The sequence below is a fragment of the Sebastes fasciatus genome, chromosome 1 (assembly GCF_043250625.1).
Source record: "Sebastes fasciatus isolate fSebFas1 chromosome 1, fSebFas1.pri, whole genome shotgun sequence".
Taxonomy (NCBI): Eukaryota; Metazoa; Chordata; class Actinopteri; order Perciformes; family Sebastidae; genus Sebastes; species Sebastes fasciatus.
Genome location: NC_133795.1, coordinates 5,663,400 through 5,684,312, shown reverse-complemented (window position 1 = coordinate 5,684,312; position 20,913 = coordinate 5,663,400). Strand labels below are relative to the sequence as shown.

Here is a 20,913-nt window from a genome sequence, read left to right as displayed (position 1 = left end):
GCCTATGCGCGCTCGCCTATGCTCGCTCGCCTATGCGCGCTCGCCTGTGGCTACGCTGTTCAGACCGCTCCTCTGCACAACGCGCGTGTCTCGCTCCACCTCACGTACATGCGCGCTCACTCCACACTGCAGAAGAGTTAGTTTAGCTCTGAGAATATCTAGTGAATGTACAGTGGACGTTTGTGCAGAAATAAATGCTGCAGCTCCTCCAGACCAACAGAGGTTTCCCGTGTCTTGTGAAGTGACGGGGCTCCGCAGAGAGAAACGTTATCGTCTCCGACCGGGTGCCGGTGTCTCCCTGCGGCTGCGGTCGGAGACATTAACGTTTCTCTTCCTGCTTCAGCCCCGGAGGCTGAGGCAGGAAAAGCCAACACTAGGATCAGCAGTGATTCATGGAGAGACCTTCGTCTGGTCAGCTAACATTACTGCCAAGCAGCTGAAATATAGAGTGATATTGTGCTTTTAGCTGACGTGTGTCGCCTCACTGTTTTGAGCGATGCTCGTTCATGTCTATTTAGAGCGAGCAAGCCTGAATCCAACGCTGACTGTTGTTGACTTAACGCTGTTAACAAACATTTCTGAAAGTTACAAATAGTCCCCTTTAAATACAGCAATGATAGGTATGATATTTTTATATATATATTTTTTTTTTTACCAAATTGAGTCAAACACTCCAATCAACTGGCCAATCAACTGGCTCAAACTAAATCAAAACCCTCCCAAATGAATAATTGATGCTCCCTGAATGGAGGGGAATGACCAGGAAACCCTGTTTGATAATCCAGCTGTGGTCCACGTCAGGGGTTTCTACTCTGTGAGTCCATACCTGTCTCTCTCTGTCTCTACTTGTCTTTCTGACAATGACAGACACATAACGAGCTGTTCTGTAACGTCTGCTCCACCACGTGCTGTTTAATGGACACTGAACGTTTTCCAGTCGTGTCAGACAGTTCATGTCACTCCCCTCACTAACATTTGCATATAACAGAAAGTCTCAGCACGTTGCCATCCTCTCCTCTCCTTCTGTCCAAAATCGTCACGCCCATAAACCCGCACCATGTCAGCCGAGAAAGGTAAGATTATTAATCTGTTTTTGTTTTGTTTTCTGCGTTCAGAGATCAGAGACCATATCATAACACAGATCATAACTTTATCATAACTCCCCCGGAGTCCAGTCTGGTGCGTAATTGCGCGTCATTTATGAGACCAAAGTGTTACCAACAGGCAGACAGCTCCACACGCGGAAGTTCGTGGTCATAAGAAACGTTTTTATGCTGAAAACCCCCCAAATGTTTACAATAATTTAAACAGAACATTTCTGTTAGTGTTTGTGTGCATGCATATATCATTTAGTGACGTCAATATGAGCTCATTATTACAGTTTTTCCTCATTCGCTTTGGCTCAATTCTTGAATGAATTTTTTTTTTCTTTCAAAAGAACGAGATTAGAAATTGCACTTTTTGGCACACGTTTATTTATTTATGTATTTATTTTACTTGTTACATGTGTGCAAAAGAATAAGTTTGCACACATTTTGCACAATAACCACTTAAACACTGCTGATCAAAATGTATCCTCTTCACAACTTCTAAACATTCCTTCATTGTTTGAGAGATCTATGCAAAATTCAATTATCAAAATCTGTCAGACATGCATGTATAGTCCATAAATATCTATTGCATGGTGTTATTTACTGAAAAAAAAAATGTTTACAACAATTTAAACAGAACATTTGTGTTTGTGTGCATGCATATATCATTTAGTGACGTCAATATAAGCTAATTATTACAGTTTTTCCTCATTAGCTTTGGCTCAATTCTTGAATGAGAATTCTTTTTATTTTTTTTTTCATTTTGTTTTTCCTTTATTTGGTTTTACTCAGACATTTACATAAACATACAAATACAGATACAAATATGAAGTGAACCAACTTTTCCACTTTTTACAATGAAATTATAGAACACACAAATAGAACATGGGGTGATTTTCATGTGAAATAAGATCAAATAAATAGTAATTAAAAAAAATTACATTTAGAAAAAAAATTAAAAAATAAACAAAAGAAGGGCGTTTTGGGGAAATATACTTTTTCCACTCCTTCCAAATGTCCTCAAATTTAGTTTCTTTAAGCCTCATTGAGAATGTAATTCTCTCCATTGCAAATATTTCATAAATAACATCATACCAGTTCTCTAATGATGGGGTATCTGGTTTCTTAGTAATTGCTTTAATTCTTGAATGAGAATTTTTTTTTATTTTTTTTAATTTATTTTCAAAACAATGAGCTAAAATCTTTGAACAATCGGTTTGTTGTTCACAACAGATTAGAAATTGCACTTTTTGGCACACGTTTATTTATTTATTTATTTTAATTGTTGTTTTTTCCCCCAGGCCATCAGACTTTTAAATAGATAATTCATACGACACCTTCTCACACAATAATATGTCTTATACTGTGTATACTGTATATGTTCTTAATATGCCCTTGCACAAAGTATTTCCTTTTATAATTGTAATATAACTTATTATTTTAATGGAGCTTCCCAGCAAAAATCATTTCACACAATTGTGCTTGTATAACCGGCGTGACAATAAACATCTTGAAATCTTGAACATGTGTGCAAAAGAGTAAGTTTGCACATATTTTTCACAATAACCACTTAAACATTGCTGATCAAAATGTATCCTCTTCACAACTTCTAAACATTCCTTCATTGTTTGAGAGATCTATGCAAAATTCAATTATCAAAATCTGTCAGACATGCATGTATAGTCCATAAATATCTATTGCATGGTGTCATTTACTGTCAGGAGGTACAATGTGTTGTTTCTTTACTGAACTACCAGGTTTTTTTTTTGCCATGAATGTCATTTTTGGGCAACTTTTCTGTTCACTTTATATGACTTTACATGAAAGCACACAGTATATGTTTGGTACATAAATAAATTTACTGTATACATATAAATGTGCAGACCGTTTTTTTTGTGCGCTATAGAATTGTACAGTATCGACTTCTCAATCGCTTTGGGTCATTTCTTTTAAACACTCTTAACATTCTCTAAACTGTAGGTGCATTTGTCACAACTGTTTCATTGGGCATCACAACTCTATTGCATGTCTGAAAAAGGTAATAACTCACCCAAAACACGTCATTCATGCTTCAAAACCTAGTTATTGTGTCAGTAAACTAGCCAACGCCACCAAAATGAAAAGATGTTTTGTCATCGTGTGAGCCGTAACCTATTGGTCAAAATGTTAAGGTGTTTTTTTCACCCTGGCAGTCAACCCTGGAAATGTTCCTTATACAAGTCTCTGTTTTGTTCTTCTGTTTTCTTGACACTGACTGCTTAAGTAAGATACAAAAATGTCAGTTTTGTCTAGCTGACTGATGTTCTGTATCACATTGAGCTTTTTAGATTCAAACAGCAGGTAAAAGTTTACACAGAAAACAGAAAAGGGATATGCACATTTTTCACTGTAAAAAGAAAATTCACCTTTTTGATCTTTCATGTGAAGTTGTATACAATGACCAGAAAATTTGCCATAAAATGACATCCATGCCAAAAACAGTTAAAGCAAAAAACAACTAATTGTGCCTCCTCACAGTACATAACACAATGTAATATATATTTATGGAAAATACATGTATGTCAGACAGATTTTTATACATTATTGGATCATTTTGCATGTGATGGCTCAGATGATTAAAGAATGTTTAGAAGTGGTGAAGAGGAAAACAACTCATCAGTTTTGAGCAGTAAGACGTGCAGGTGGTTATTGTATTCTTAGTTTTTTGCACACATACACGTGTACGGAGTCCTAGACAACCTAGGAGAAAAGTTTTATTAAGTCGTTCCCTCGAGTTAGTACTTCTAACTTAGTAAGTTACTTCGTAGTAGTGAATTTTTAATTGGAAAAATATTTACCAAAGTACATCATCTAGCAATGCATGGACTGTCAGGAATGATTGGAAGAAGTGCACTATGATGTAACTTGAGAGAATGAGTTACCTAACTCGAGGGAATGAGTTACCTAACTCGAGAGAATGAGAGTTACTTAACTCGAGGGAAGGAGAGTTACTTAACCCGAGGGGATGAGAGTTACTTAACTCGAGGGAATGAGTTACCTAACTCGAGGGAATGAGTTACCCAACTCGAGGGCACGACTAAATAAAAAACTTCTCCGAGAGTCCTAGGGGGGCTCCGTACACGTGCAATTTTCTTGAATGAATGAGAAATTAAAAACTGTTGTGAACAAAAAACTAATTGTTCAGAGATTTTCACTTTCAAGAATTAAGCCAAAGAGAATAAGAAAAGCTGTAAACTTTTCTGTGTTTCACTTAGTCAGGGGTCGTCAGTTTACTCAATGGTAGAAAAGGGTTCCCATAAAGAAAAAGGTTGGAACCACTGATCGACTAAAGAAATCTTAGTGGACTAAGACCAAAAACAACTGATTAGTTGACTAATGAACTGAGCGTGGGCAGCCTTAGTTATTTACATTATATATAGTTGCAGCCCTACGTCATGTTGCCTGCAGCAGGACAGCGCGATAGTTGATTGTTAAATGTTATACCCCCAGTTCCCGACACCCCAGTGGAAGTCCTCGTGGATCTCCTAACAAAAGCCAAGGAGATCGCCGCAGCGGGTAGCAATGTGCCAGACAAGTTGACAAGTCAGCTGCAGAAGGCTCTGGACATCGCCAGCGGCCTGGACGACTACCTGGAGAAAATGACCACACAGGAAAGTGAACCTCTGGCAGAGCTGTACAAGTATGTCTTAGCTTCGTCATCTATAACTCAAAAGCACTACTGTGTGAGGTAAATATGTTAATATTTTCATTCACACTTTATTGTAGAAAAACAGTTTCCCATGACTGGGATCAAGTGCACAAGGAGGGCAAAACTATGTTCCGGCTTCCCAAAGAGTGCATCACCGGACACGTTGAAGGTTGGACATTTATTTACAGGCGTACCGCTCATTGCCATTTTATTCACTGGTTTACCATATTGTGATAACTGTGTGTGTGTGTGTGTTTTTTTTTGTCAGGTCAGACCCTGAAGATGCTGATCCACATGAGTCAAGCTAAGAGGGTTCTAGAGATCGGGATGTTCACCGGCTACGGGGCGTTGTCCATGGCCGAGGGGCTTCCAGAGGACGGCTGCTTAGTCGCCTGCGAGCTAGAACCGTACCTCAAAGACTTTGCTCAGCCCATTTTTGACAAGTCTCCACATGGCAAGAAGATTACTGTCAAGACCGGGTCCGCCATGGACACCCTGAAGGTGAATTGTATTGAAGACCTAGTTAGACCTGTTTTTGTCTTTTTTTAGGGATTACAGGGGATCTTTAGGGGGCGATAGCAGGTCAGCAGTAGATGTCACATAGAAGTGGTGTACAACATCTGAAACTCAGCACTGTGTGTCAAGTTGTTCTAGTCATAAATAAGAAATAAACATCAATTAAGTTATTGATGAATTAATTTGAATAAATTGTGAAAGTGCATAAGGGTTTAGAACATTATGATGGAAGTATAAGATGGTCATCCCCATGCTATATTATGTATTTGGTGCTATATTAAACCATTTTTTACCACTCGAGAATTGATAACAATTATCAATAATCCCTTCAAAATACCACATTAAGACACCAAGACCTTGAGGAACACCATAGAAAAAGCCAAGCTCATGTGACCGGAACTTGGTGTTCTTTCAACAGATTGTACAATGCGTCACAAACTTTCTTATTTTACAGCTAAACAGTACACTACAAGATGATTCTGAAAACATTTGAGGCAAGAAATAGGCATTAACGTAACATAATATTGATTCATATTTGATCAGCGCTGCCTAGTTTGACTGTTTGATCGGAGTTCGCGAGTGATTGACAGCCAGCTCTCATAGACGGCAGCTGGAAAGCAGACCTCAGATCAGCTCTTACTGCTTGTTTTCCTCCGGTCTGTGAAATCTTGCAGATGCCGTTAGGAGCATCGGAGGACACAGAGGAACATGATTTTTTTTCAGGTTACCTGTTTCATGTCACAATATTGCGACCATTTTATAAAAATAACTTATTAAAATCATAATTGGTTACCTGGTTACCTTGTAACGTTTCCAATTGTAGTTACTGCTTCGCATAATGAGAGCAGGCGAGGGTTAACACTGACTCTTCTTCTTTTTCTTTGGTATTAATAAGTGAACAGACTGTGGGGCACATGGCCAGTTTTCTAATAACTGTCTGTCCCTTCCAGGAATTGGCTGCTGCAGGTGAGCAGTTTGACATGGTCTTCATCGATGCTGACAAGGACAACTACATCAACTACTACAACTTTATTCTGGACAACAGTCTGCTGAGAATGCGAGGGGTCATATGTGTGGATAACTCACTGTTCAAAGCCAAGGTTTACCTTAAAGACACCACAGACAGCAACGGACTGGCGCTCAGAAAATTCAACCAGTTTGTCTGCGATGATCCACGCGTGGAGCAGGTGAGTTTCAAACCTTTACATGCTACCATATGTCTGTCAGGCATTCGTTTTTATTCCATTTTAACAATGTCCTTCTTGTTTTTAAAGGTCATTATCCCTCTTAGAGATGGCATCAGTGTTATCCGCCAGGTACCTGTGGCCTCCGAGTGCTCAGGGACACAGGTACTGTTTAGATAACCGCAGAGCTCCATGAGCCAGTACTGACATGGGATCAAACCGTCATCATACCGTCAGTTCTCTGTAGCAGTATAGCGTCATTCTCACTGATCCGTCTTTTTTATTTGTCTTAGAGTAAAATAACAGACGACGAGGTTTTCCGCGGAGTCAACGGGCGCCCCATCCTCGATCGGATGCGTCTTGACGGAAAGGTGGCCTACGTAACGGGTGCCGGGCAGGGCATCGGCCGAGGGTTTGCTCACGCACTGGGCGAGGCCGGTGCCAATGTGGCCGTGGTAGACCTGGACCAAGATAAAGCTGAGGCAGTGGCTCGAGAGCTCTCCCTTAAAGGTAAGGGGTGTTAGCACAACCAATGTAGACTTAAGCATGAGCAGCATGTCCCCATCCTGTTCCTAGGGATGCACCGATACCACTTTTCTTCAGACCGAGTACAAGTACAAGTACTTACATTTGGGTACTCGCCGATACCGAGTACCGATACGAGTACCGATACGAGTACTTCTCTGTGCCAAAAGACCCTCGTTAACAGCCAGCTGGAGGGTGTGAGTGACACACGGCAGGCCGGGGAGTCCCGCATACGAGACGGTGCGCCGCTACTAGCTCTAGCTTCGCTTGGAAAGGCTCGGGGCGAAGGTGGCATGCGGCCGCAGCTTTACAGCACTCCCCGCCAGGACCTCGCTGCACCGTGGACAAAGGGCTCGCTGCGCCCTCTCTCCCTGCTGGGGGCGTCCCCCTGCTCCCGCTGCGACTGTCGACTGCCCCGACCACGTCGTGCCGCCAGATCGGGGCTCGGCCCACGCAAAAGGCGCCAGGGGTCCAGGCGCGAGGTCCGATGTCGTCAACCCACCCGACCCGTCTTGAAAACAGGAACCAAGGAGTCTAACGCATGTGCGAGTCAGAGGGTGCAAGCAAAATCCTGTGGCGCAATGAAAATGAGGGCCGGTGCGCGGTACGAGAAACGCCAAGTTCTGGTCACATGACCACAGCACAGCCATTAGGAACGCTCTCTCAATGAAATGACCTGTGATTGGTCAAAGTCTCCCGTCACAGGCTAGATTTTTTAAAGCCTGAAAACAGAGCCATGAGGAGGTGCAGAAGTTTAGCTATCTCTCAGAACACTTGAATTACAATATGCTGAAAGGTTATTATGGAATTTTTGCCCAGTGATGCCAAAAATGTACTGCCTACTGCCACTTTGAATTGGTGAATCTAGTCAATCTGCAGTGACAGATGGGTGAATGGTCCTCATGTGTTCAACCATGTGCTGGTACAACACCAGCACATACTCAACCACGACAACATGAATCTATTCAAACTGGGTTTGCTCACTTCAAAGTTTTGTCATAAATTGTCAGTGTGGTCATGTGTTGGTCTTTGTCCAGCAGATGGCAGCATACTACAGCTTAAGATCTACTGTGTCAGGTTATACATGTTCCTCTGAACCTGAGTATGTGTGATTTTACCCCTCTGTTTGCTTCTTAAAGAATGAAATGTCCTACTCATAAAAAAAAGCAAAATTAAGTTTAATAGTATTTTTCATAACTTGTATTTTTATTTTTTTTATCTCTGGGATTTGTAAAATAAACTTCTAATATGTCCAAGCAGGATAGAAGTTGCTGATATCATTATAATGTTACAATACGTGCAAAGTATTCTAACAGGCAACCATGTTTTTGGATACAGGCATCAACGCCATGTCGATCACAGCGGACATCAGTAAATCCGATGATGTCCAGAGGATGATTGACGACATCGTCTCCAAATGGGGGGCGATCCACATCGCCTGCAACAACGCCGGCATCAACATGAACTCATCCAGCGAAGACACCAGTCTGGAGGAGTGGGACCAGACCTTCAACGTCAACCTGAGGGGGACTTTCATTTGCTGTCAGGTGTGTATCACCTGTGTGTGTGAGACATGATTCTCTCCACCGTATTACACTATGATGTATCATGTGATGGGAAATTTTCAGACCAACAAAAAATACTCTGTTTAAACGTAAATATTGTATTAAATTTGAGTTAAAAGTTTTATTTATGGTTTAACTCCAAAAATAGTGTCATAAGATTTTCACTCCCTGCTGTTAAATTAGATGCAAAGATAAATTGTGCTCCAAACAATATACAAATTTCAGTGTTGCTGCAACAAATACTGGACTCTCTAGGTTTTTGGAATATCAGAGAGAAGAGAAAAATTATAATATTTAAAAAAAAAAAGCTTTTGAATATTATGACAGTCTGCACCGATGCTCAATGTCGCAATTCACCAAACAATGAGATACTGAAATTGTGCAGAGATTACTTTCATATTTTGGGTAAACTGGAATTATTGTGCAGAATCAGACTAAACTTCCATCTTCAACCCACAACATGTGAAACAGAGATACAAAAAGAGTGTGTGATTAAGGCATTTATTTTTTTGTTTATTTTTCAAGTCTATTTTATTTATATAAGAAAAAACAACAACATTTTAACAGGGAACATTTTTTAGAAACCTCAGGAAGCGCAACAGAGGAGGGATCCCTCTCTCAGGATGGACAGTCGTGCAGTAGATATCGTGTGTACAGAGTAACAACATAATGAAAATACAACAAAAACAATCCATATGACAAATATTGATACATGTAATGTGAACATATGAAGAGATGGATCCAGGAGGATATGAAGGTGCTGCCAAACAGATAGAGCCTGAGCAACATGACTTCCTCTTCACCATCATATCAACTCTGTAATGGTTAAATTATAAGTTATTAAATCATCAGTTAAGAAAAACACAATGTATTTTTCTAATCCAATAGGTTTTTTAAATGGTATTTGTAGCTTTGGAAGCAGGAGGATTTTCTAAAATCATAAAGGAACAATTGATCCTTCGTTTTATAAAAAAAAAAAATTTAAAATCACCAAATTCTGAAACGTTTTTCAGCGGACGGCAACAATTAAGCAGTAGCACCTTACAGCAGGTACAAATGATGCAAAGCCACAAACCTGTGCTTTCATACTTACACAATTATCTTTAGTAATTTATGCTATATTCAAAATAAAAAATGGAGAATTTGTTTAGAAATTCTAAATATTTCTGTAAATTCTGCCATCGATTTGCTGGAGAAACGATCATGTCTTCCTTCAGTAGTTTGTTTCTATGAGAACTCGTTAGAGCACTGGTTCCCAACCTTTTTTCCTTAAGGGACCCCTTTTCTATCATTGAGTAAACTGACGAACTCTGACTAAGTGACATATTTCATAAATATCTCATATTATATTCAATGCATAACAATAGCAGTACAGAACAACTGATAAACTGTACAATTAACACAAACAGTGAACGCAATAACTGCAGGAAGTTTGTGTAAAACGAGCGATTTGGATGAATTTTGAGCAGATTATTTCCTGTGAATGTTGCATCAGAGATGAGTTGTCCTGTTATTTTTAGGAACTTTTAAAACAATAATCTGTATTATGTATTTTTATGTTTCACAATCATACATACATAGGCTTCTTTTTTAACAAATTCAGTGCTTTCTCCTCCATGACGCCTCTATTAGCTCTTTGGTTGTTTTAACTGCGTTGCAACTTGTTTCTAACGCAGGACGAGGCTGTTTAGCTCTGTGAATATAACCTGTGTTCAGGTCTTCACCGTGCCCTTATCCTGCTTATATCTTCAATAATAATTCAAACTTTAAAAATAACAATTGCATTTAGTTTTCTTCACATAATAAATGAAATGCTGAGATATAGATCAACTGTGTATTTTATTAAAAAGTTGTCTTACACCCCTTAAAATCAAGAAAGTCCTCACGACCCCCTGTGAAGCTTTGGCGACCCCTAGTGGGGGTCGGGACCCCCGGGTTGGGAACCAGTGAGTTAGAGTATGACCTAATGACTGATGGTCCAACCAGCTTTAGCTGCGACTAAAATTAGCTCTAAATGATCTAGTCACTGTCAGACATCTCTATACTGTATACATATATATATATGTATGTGTGAGTGTGTGTGTGTGTGTGTTTTTATTATATAAGCCCCACCACCCAAATGTTGTTTAAGTAGTATTCCTGTCTCCAAGGATAAACTACATGTTTTTGTGTTGATCAGTGGCGTATCAGTGCCATAATAAGGTGTTTAATGTGTCTCTTCCCCCTGAATCCTCGCCTTAGGCAGCAGGTCGAGTGATGTTGAAGCAAGGATACGGCAAGATTATCAACACAGCCTCCATGGCCAGTCTAATAGGTGAGTGATGATTCTATTCCCCCACCTTCTCTCTGGAGCCCCTCCATGTCTGCTTTTAATCTCTCCATTTGGCGTGGAGAGTCGGGTCGAGAGGAGGAGGAGGAGGAGGAGGAGGAGGAGGAGGAGGGGGAGGAAGGGAGAGTTAAATACATTTGTGCTGTGCAGTTATGTGCGGGAGGAGTACACATCACGTTAAATAGTTTTTATCGTCAGACAGAAGGTCGTCAGAACCGACTTTAGAGCAGCACAGTGGTTGAAATAAGAGAAAAAAAAAGTGCCTGTTTTCCTTTAAAACAGGATTAGCCAGCTTTTCTGCTTTGCAACTTTTACCCCAGTTAAACTGTTGTATAGAGATGCATCCACCCCCTGCACACAGTAAGCAGGAAAGTGTCGGTGATTGCGTCTCGCCGAGGCGGTTTTGCATCATAATAAACATCCCCTCTCTGCGGAGCTGTCTGGAGGATGTGGAAGGCAACCTGAGGTCCAACTTGGGAAGGGAGGGTTCCTGTGCAGCCTGCGCCGGCAGCCTTGTTTGAACAGCGGAAGACACTTTGAGAGTTTAGCGAGAGCCGAGTAAAAGCCGTGCATAATGTTCCTCCTTCCAACAGGTTCCTCCAGAGGAGCAGCAACACTTCATCAGCAGTATAGTCAAATCGCCAGTAAACCCGCTGTGCCATATGGGCCCCGGTCCCGACTGCAGGGGCAATCTGTAAAACAGGAGCATGCTGGTAAATAGAGGCCGGCGTAAAAAAAATGATCAATTACTCACATTACGTACAGTCCTTCAGGAATTTACTTTATTGGTCTGGACATCTGTTATAATATTGTCATAATGTGTAATCAGATGGGACCTGTTCTAGCCAAGTGGAAGCCCAAAAAGCAGCCGTAAATGCCCAATTAAAATGCACAATGACAGCTTTTTGTCCATCTGCTGAATAGAATGTGTGTGTGCCCACTAACGCCCCCTCACACACACACACACACACACACACACACACACACACACCGTTTCTTTTTTTTTCAGAATAATGGCCAGCAGCTCAAAGACACCCAGACAGGAAATATCCAAGTTGATATGATCACACTGACCTTACTGAGGGATTTGTGACTCTCACACTCTTACCTGCAGACCTCCGCTGCATAGTAATGCACGTTACAACAGCCGCGGCATTCTGGGAAAAAAAGAGTGCATCATTTGAACTCGGAAGAATTCAAAATGTAAAGGCGTGCCTGATAAAGAGCATGTTTTCTCCCACTTGAAATGGGCAATAAGTAGCGGGGTGAATGTTAAAGAGGGCTTTGGAGAATGCTCTCCTTCTACCTCCTTTTCCCTTCTCTGGGGATTACTGCTCTTTAAGACGGCGAAAAACATCAATGCAGGTTTATTTAAAGGATGAAGGCATTTTCTGAATGGTATTTTGGGGCCGTATCATCAGGTCTTGAGCGAGGATTAGTGCTGTTAGGCATTTTGAGCTGTGTTTCCTGTCCTGATAAGTCGGATTTCACCTTCAATCTGCGTGTAAACCCTGGGCTTTGCTCCTCCTCGCCTGCTCCTCTGAGGTCCTAGCCTACCCTTATCCAGCCCAGCCCAACCTCGCCATCCTCTGCTATCTCGCCACGCTCTGCACAATCCCACTCAACCGCACTCTCAGCTACGGTGCCCACCCTTTACATCTTATTTTCTTACCAACTTTTACCTCTACCCCTGCACATTTTCTCTCCTTTTTTTTTTTTTTTAACCGTGCAGTGTAAGCGGGATGCTGCAGCCCTTTTTCCTCCCCAGGACCGGTCCCTGCCTCTCCGCAGCTGGCCGGTATTCATCATCCCGGTCTCACACTGGAGCCATTTGGCAGTGAGATCGGCGGGTGATGAGGTTAACTACTAAAGTTGTATGTAACTTGGAGCCTTCCTTGCGATGATTAATCAACCAGCAGAAAATGAGCCCCTGTCCCGTTATCCCATGCAGTGTGCAGCATCTGTGATGGTCAAGGCAAACAAATGGCTCCCTGTCTTTGTTGCTGAGGACAGAGCATAACTGGACATTATGAGCAATTAATTTTACATGGCTTCATCCTCAGAGTCCCCAGCAGCTAATGGAAGAGCTTTTATCTAGCAGGCATCCACGAGAAACCGCATGAGCTGCATTATGAAATGTATATGTTGTCAGCTTTTGTGAGAAAGGAACTCTTTGTTTTCTATCTGTAACACACGTTAACGCAAATTTGTTTTGACGCCAATAATTTCTTTAACGCATTAACGCAACTTGCGATTTTTAGGTTGTAGTGAGATCAGTTTTAAAGCTAGAATGAAGATGCTGGCATCATATGAAACTAGAAAAACCTAGGGAATCCATCGGTACCAACCAACGTCATACTAGCTTGTTGCGAAGGAGGCTAAATAATGCCACAAAATTGCGCAAAATTTTGGCGAGGAAAAACTGTCATGGCTATTTTCAAAGAGGTCCCTTGACCTCTGACCTCAAGATGGGTACCCACGAGTCTCCCCTTTACAGACATGCCCACTTTATGATAATCACATGCAGTCTGTTGGGCTTGAGTTTGCCATGTTATGATTGGAGCATATTTTTTATGCTAAATGCAGTACCTGTGAGAGTTTCTGGACAATATTTGTCATTGTTTTGTGTTGTTAATTGATTTCCAGTAATAGATATATACATACATATTCATAAAGCAGCATATTTGCTCACTCCCATGTTGATAAGAGTATTAAATACTTGACAAATCTCCCTTTAAGGTACAATTTGAACAGATAAAAAATGTGCGATTAATCGTGATTAAATGTGTGAATCGATTGACAGCCCTACTAAAAATAAGATTTTTTAATGAGAATTGTGAAAGTGCATGCCATTATTAATGATGCAGTAAATGTTATTATTTATATAAAACGCTGTGTTGTTTCTATAACTGATTTTCTTTCCATCCTCCACCCTGCAGTCCCTCATCCCCAGAAGCAGCTTTCCTACAACACGTCCAAGGCCGGAGTGGTCAAACTGACTCAGACTCTGGGCACCGAATGGATCGACAGAGGAGTGTGTGTCAACTGCATCTCACCGTAAGTGCTGTCTATTCTTCTAGGGCTCTCGCAATAACCGCAATATTGCTATACTGCTTGTCTGCCTGTACTGCTTTTCAATATTGCAATACTGCAATATTGACAAGCCAACCACAGGGGATGGCAAGCAACCGCCACAATCGCAATGTTCAAGTTTTTTAATTTTTGTATTCTTTGCAGTAAGAGCGCCACGTTTTTACACTTTGCTACAAACGGCAGCAGCGTGACGAGGCGCCAAGCGTCTATTCTGTACTGTGCGCTGCACGTATGATGTTTTTTTCTGGTCGTCAAGTGTTGGAAAATGTTCAACTTTGTGTAAAACTCCACAAAGACCAACCATCACATCCCGCATGTAGGCTACAAGTGCTGGACAACAACAACAACAATGGAGGAGAAATTCACAAACACAGACCAGCGGGTCTGTCCTCTCTCCCTACGTGGTACTCTACCTTGTGCCAACATTTTGATATTCCATATCATTGCAACCAGACGCAACCAAAGCAAGTATTTTATTTGTTTTAAAGGTCCCGTATTGTAAAAAGTGAGATTCTTTTATATTATAAAGCAGGTTTAAGTGATATATAAATACTGTGAAAGTATCAAAACACTCAATCCATGGATAAATGCACACAGCCTGCATTCAGAAACTGTGCGTTTGAAACAAGCCGTCAGGATTTCTGTCCATTTGTGATGTCAGAGATATCACAATATTTAGACCATTTCACAGTTTTAAACGTAAACATACTAAATGTGTCCCAGTTTATTTCCTGGTTGCAGTGTATGTGAATGACATCAGCTGACAGGATGTAAACATGGACCCAAGCTGTTTCCGTAGCAACGCAACTCTGTTGCCATTCCGTTGAAATGCGCTAAAACGGAGCGTTTCAGACAGAGGGTGAATACAGGTATATTCAGACAGACGGTATGAGAAAAAAATTATGTTTTTTTAACATTAAAGCATGTAAACATGTTCTAGTAGAAACCCAAAATACAAGTATGCACCTGAAAATGAGCATGATATGTCCCCTTTAAAACTCTCATCTTTGTCATTTAAAAAGCAACAATATACCCAATAATAGCCGAACAATAAAGCTTATTTATACAGCATTAAAATCAGGATAAATATAGTAATTTGCAAAAATAAAAGTTGCAATAATATTGCATATCGCACTGTTGAAACGGTCTTTATCGCGACAGCCCTAGCCTCCTCTTCTCTTACAGTCTTGTGCCAAAAACATAACCGGTCCACCTTTTTGTGAGGGATTGAGGTGCAAAAAGGAAGTGGCGATTAGTGTGTTTGCTTTCATATGAAGAGCCCCATTTGAGAATGATGCACTAATTTAAGTCCTCAAACAATACATCAGTGCTTAATTAGATGACGTCTTGAGGGATGAATCAACCAAACACTTGCTCTAATTGTTCTATTCAATTAGGTAATCAAATTTGCCGCCTCACTCCAAGTGTCGGCGCAACAATAGCGTCCTTGTTTGTATCTATTTGTCTGTGAAGCTGAGCAGGGGGGAAGAAAGGAGGAGAACACAGGAAGGGTTGTGTGTGTGTGTTTGTGTGTGTGTGTGTTAAGTGGAGCATCCCTTAGCCCCAGCCATCCCTGAGCAAATCCGTCCGGTGGCACCGGGGCGAGCCAGGCCCAGCCACAGCCCCAGAACAAAGCCCTCACACACGCGTGCCGCGCTCAGCTTTATTTATCGGCAGCTTGTTTGCTAATTTTAATTTGCAAAGAAGCAATTCTCTCTCTCTCTCTCCTCCCCCGCCCCCCCTTCCCCGTTGCTAACCGGGTGTCTCAATGGGCCGCTGATTTCTTTGAAGTGACAGTCGGTAAATATGCATAAAAAAAGGGGGACACAATTAGCGCTCACGAGGTTGACTGGAGCCTGATTCCATTGGCAACTTTAGCCGCAGCGGTGATAAGCTGCATTATCTAGAAAATTGGCTGAGGGAAAACAGTACCTCTGATTGCCAGCAAAGGTTCCAGATAACAGGGCAGCTGAAGAGAAATATAATTGAGGTGGAATATGTTAACCAAGGTGTCACACGCTCCTTGGAAGTGCTAATTTAGCCAAATGTTGGAATTCCATATCAAGGCGCCGGGATACATCGAACAATGATTCAGGCCTCGTGGCTTTTAGTCACTGTCACGTCAATTGTTGTAGAGAGTCAGAAGTCGGCTTGTGTTAGGAACAGGCGGCTGTGTTGACATATTTATTCAAATGTAGGATCTGTGATACATCATTGTAGAAAGGGGAGAACTGCATTTGTTGTGACTAATGGTGTCGCAGAGCTTTTCAACACCAGTGAAGTCACAAAACCAAAAGCAGCAGTTTTCTTATAAAGTCCACCTGCGTCAGAGTTGATATCCTTTTAAAAAAATTGTTTGCATGATCCTGTTTAACTCAATGTAAAATAAAAACCATCATAGCCAGAGCATTCATTGTTTTTGCAGCAGAAAGCTCAGGCTTCTGTCTTTCGTGTCATTACATTGTACGCTCGTGATGACATCATTACATTACGTCACGTTATAAAACAAAACACCTTTGCACCAGTGAGCAACCGCCGGTTTTGAAAAGTGAAGCCAATGCTGAAGTGTCTTAAACTTGCATTCTTTCTAACAGCCAGCAGGGGGCGACTCCTCTGGTTGCAGAAAGAAGTCTGATTGTATAGAAGTCTATGAGAAAATGAGCCTACTTCTCACTTGATTTATTATACCCCCGCGACAACGTAGTTGAAAACTCGAAAACGATTTAACTTAGGAACTTCAAATTTTGCATTCTGGTTGACAGTGTGGTCTAGTTGTGCCTTTTGGGGGTTAGAAGTCCAGGGTGTCCATTAGTTAATTAGTTAATACCCATTAATTCCATTTGTTCCAAAAGGGCAAAACCTTTGGCAACGGGGTCAAGCAGTGAGCGGGGAGCCATGCTCATTTTTGCCTTGTTACCTCAGTAAACATTGTAAACATGGGTTTATGGTCTCAATCGCTAGTTTCAAGTCTTCTTCAATACAGCATGATGTTCATTTAGTAAATTCTGGTCCCATTTAGAGTCAAATAGACCATAAAGCAGGGGATGCTTTAGGGCGGGGCTACCTTGTGATTGACAGGTCGCTACCACGGCGTTGTCCAGTCTGAGAGTTGTCTGTGTTTTCAGTTCATGGAAGTTGATTATAACCTGTTTGGTCGCCTAAAAATATCTTATTCAGCATTCGGTTGTACTATAGCTCCACCCACTCGTGTCAGCAGCGTAACATCCACAAACAATTCACGGATTTGATAAAGTACATTAACCGTAGTACAAAAGCCATACTTCTAAATAACATACTTCTAGATATCAAACATGTTATTTATAAACATTATGTAATATTCATCATCGCATATATCAGAAAATCCAACACCTAAATTAAAAAATATTACATTAAGGTAGAGGAAAAAGGAAAGAAGAAATATTTAATATGTACAGTAATTTGGTTTAAAACACCCTTCTAAATAAGTAAAGTTAAGTTATGACTATATCTATATATATATATAATAATAATAATAATAATAATAATAATAATAATAATAATTCAATATTATTGACTTACATCACCTTTCAGCTTAGGTTGTACAGATTTTAAGGAGATGAAGCATCTGAAGATACTCCCAAGAAATGACGTCACAATAATAGCAAAAATACCGATGTAGGCAGCGGTGGACCTTTTCTATTATAAAGTTCAAAGGGTTAAATCATGTTTCAATCAGGAATCGGAGCAGGAATATGAAGGAGTAGTTGCATTTAATACGTATTTAACCAAAGGCTTTGAGCAAATGATGCCAGACGTCCCCTCACACCCGTGGGCTCTTCCTGAGACGTGCCAGCAGTCCCACAGTAAACATCATCAGAGATGCCACGCCGTGCCCTTTCTTCAAAGGATAATTGGGTTTATTTTTGTCACCAAAGTGGTGGCTCTGAAACAACGCTGTCACTCCTGGCTCTGAGCTGTGATGCCTTCTGATTTCATTGTGTGTGTGTGTGTGTGTTTTTCTTTCTTTCTCCGTCTCTCTTTTCAGGGGGATTGTTGACACCCCTCTCATCCACTCGGAGAGTCTGAGGCCTCTGGTGCAGCGCTGGCTGTCAGATATCCCTGCTGGTAGACTGGCTCAAGTGACAGACCTGCAAGCTGCAGTGGTCTACTTGGCATCTGACGCCTCCGACTACATGACAGGGCATAACTTAGTCATAGAGGGTGGGCAAAGTCTGTGGTAAGATGAAGAGATGAAAACTTTTTTTCTCTCTCTCTCTCTCTCTCTCTCTGTCTTCACTCTCCTGGGAGAGGTGGCATTCACACGATCTCCTTCTGACACATTCCCAGTATTATTAGTTAAAATCTAACCTGGTGTTTAACTTTTGGTGAGTTCACGTCTGTTTTCTAGTGTGATGAGATAACTGGCAGCTTTTTAGTCCTCTGTGTGTCCTGTATAGGTTCAGTTTGATGTCACGTGTGTTACGACTGTGGCACGCTGGACTTTTTAGAGGATGAAAAACACTGTATCATGATAAATACAAGATAAATAAAAAGAGGTAAAACAGCTGCCTGTAAGTCTTCTTGTCACACTGTGGAAATGTGCTGCTAACATGTCTGAGAAAATCTCTGTGAAGTCCTAGAAAGAAAAGCACAAACTCGTTGCAATCTCTGCTGTATGTTCTCTTGATTATTTTATACAACAAATGCTGTTTAAACCAGGATTATTATAGTCAACTAAAACAAAAATAAGTAGTGAAAATCATTTTTTGTAAACTGAAACTAAATAATAACTATATCCTTTAAGGAAAAACTAAACTGAAACGATATTGCTTTGTTAAAAAAATTAAATAAAAATGAACATTAATTCATTTTAGTCTTTTACCTATAATATATCACTGCTGAAAACAAAAACCCTGATAGCATGAATTTCCATCAAGTCTCGTGACATTGAACCACAGAAATTGAACAGACTTGACATTCCAGTAGATGGCGCTATCTATGCCGCAGTTGCTCCACTAAAGTAGCGCAAATATACAATATACATATAGCTACATACTTCTGAGACATTATACCTGACCCTAACAAAAACAAATTAAAAATAAATAAATAAAAAATAAAAATAAATATATAAAAACTAAACCTTATCTAAAAAAAAAAAACTGAAACTAGCAAACGCACTCTGAAACTAAAACTAAACTAAAATCAAAACTAATTGAAAAGTCAAAACTATTATAACCTTGGTTTAAACACACAACACTTTTGATAAATGTGACTGTTAGTGTCATCTTAAATATCACTTTGTTAAGTTGATTTTTCAATCTCTGTCTCATACAGATGCACTTCAAAGTACTGTACATGATAATTAAAGGTATGGCTGTTTTGTATTGTGATAAATAAAGAGACGGCTTCTTTGCACGAGTACATGAACTGTGTGTGATTTTTGAATAACCAAATTAGAGCTGCAACGATTAATCGGTTAGTTGACGACTATTAAATTAATAGTCAACTGTTTTTATAATCGATTAATCGGTTTTGAGTAAGAAAAAAGTCAAAATTCTCTGATTCCAGCTACTTAAAATGTGAATATTTTTCTGGTTTCTTTACTCCTCTGTGACATCTTTGAGTTGTGGACAAAACAAGACATTTGATGACATCATCTTGGGCTTTCGGAAACACTGATCGTCATATTTCTCATATTTTCTGACATTTTAAAGACCAAACAACTAAATGATTAATCAAGAAAATAATCGATAGATGTTGCCGCCCTAAACCAAATAAACTGGCCAATGTAAGCTGCATGTTATAAGGTACAAAACCTTGTTGTTTATTAAGTTTAAAATACTCAGAAAGTACCAGAATGTTTGGTTCAGTGATGACCACTATGTGAGTCTGATGCCAGTGAGTTTATATCGTGCACCTTGACTCACCGCTCCTTCTGGTCCTTTTGTGTACCACATGCAGGATTTACAGCGTCCCAGTCCGCCTCTCTGCAGCTCTTTCTTCCCAAATGGTCCCCACAAGTGGTGCTTGTGAGCGCCATCTTAATTGCTCCATTAACTGTTTGTGCGCCGAAAAACAATACTTAAAGGAGAGGAGAGGTTGGCCGAGGACATGACCCCCCCCCCCCCCCCCCCCCCCCCCAGTCGCTGCAATTATGCGAAAAGTAGCGGCCAATTAGCGCCCTCTGCAATGTGACACTGTTGCTGTTTATGTGAGCAACTTCAACTTCTCACTGTTAGTGACCGTTCTCTGATTTACATAATTGAGGGATTGGTCATTAATGGGAATGGCGTGTGAGAGGATCCCATTAAGATATGGAGTGAGATCTGATCGTCTCCCTCTGCTCTGTAGCTATTTATCTCCAGCTGCAATAGCACATTAGAAATTATTGGGATTCTTATCCTCAAACTTAATGGCCAAATATCAAAGTTTGTCACAGTGTTTGCATGCAAAGTCTTGCAGAATTTGTTCACAAGAAGGCAGATTGTTTTTTGTGGGCCATTTCCCCCATCCTGCCACCGAGGGGCAGTATAAAGACAGGCAGCTACAGCACTGACACAACGTTACAACAAGAGGTTATCACATTATTTGCTATCATCTAAAGGTAATAACGGTGAACTCTTGTCTTACGTGTGTGAGATAAAACAAGTTCACCTCTCCAATTCTAGTGTGCAAACAGCTCAACATGAGAGACAATCAAAGAAATGCTGAATAAATACTCATGTTTTCAATTAAATGTGGTTTGATAGTGGACAGTTACATTTCAAATGCATTAAAAAAATGTAATTTTAATCAAGAGATTGGAGTAGCCTTTAAAGTCCAGAGACAATGAAGTGCAAATATGAATCCAAAGCAAGCCGATAAATTACAAAATCTATTTGCATCTTCAGACTAAATCTTTTAACGAAGACAAATAGGATTCAACCTTAGTGTTTTTCATTTA

The 20,913-nt window shown here is 40.5% G+C and overlaps 1 protein-coding gene across 2 annotated transcripts; it reads left to right on the top strand.

The window, feature by feature from the left end:
* The first annotated feature begins 796 nt into the window (after window positions 1-796).
* Window positions 797-19,391, top strand: LOC141775804 (uncharacterized). 2 transcript variants are annotated; one of them, XM_074649546.1, is made up of 12 exons: window positions 797-1,073; window positions 4,581-4,770; window positions 4,857-4,948; window positions 5,048-5,280; window positions 6,246-6,482; window positions 6,570-6,644; window positions 6,773-6,989; window positions 8,343-8,551; window positions 10,811-10,883; window positions 11,492-11,611; window positions 13,838-13,955; window positions 18,016-19,391. In XM_074649546.1, the coding sequence occupies exons 1-12, from the start codon at window positions 1,058-1,060 to the stop codon at window positions 18,209-18,211; spliced, it is 1,776 nt and encodes a 591-aa protein (XP_074505647.1). In that variant the 5' UTR covers window positions 797-1,057; the 3' UTR covers window positions 18,212-19,391. The 2 variants fall into 2 exon arrangements, with proteins under 2 accessions (XP_074505647.1, XP_074505715.1); XM_074649614.1 differs by lacking the exon at window positions 11,492-11,611 and having other exon boundaries at window positions 799-1,073.
* The last annotated feature ends 1,522 nt before the right edge of the window (window positions 19,392-20,913 follow it).

What these genes read in the sequence shown, in the direction of transcription:
- LOC141775804 (XM_074649546.1), top strand. An exon ending in ATGATCCACGCGTGGAGCAG is followed by an intron (nt 6,483 to 6,569) that starts GTGAGTTTCAAA and finishes TTGTTTTTAAAG; the next exon opens with GTCATTATCCCTCTTAGAGA. An exon ending in TCGAGAGCTCTCCCTTAAAG is followed by an intron (nt 6,990 to 8,342) that starts GTAAGGGGTGTT and finishes TTTTGGATACAG; the next exon opens with GCATCAACGCCATGTCGATC.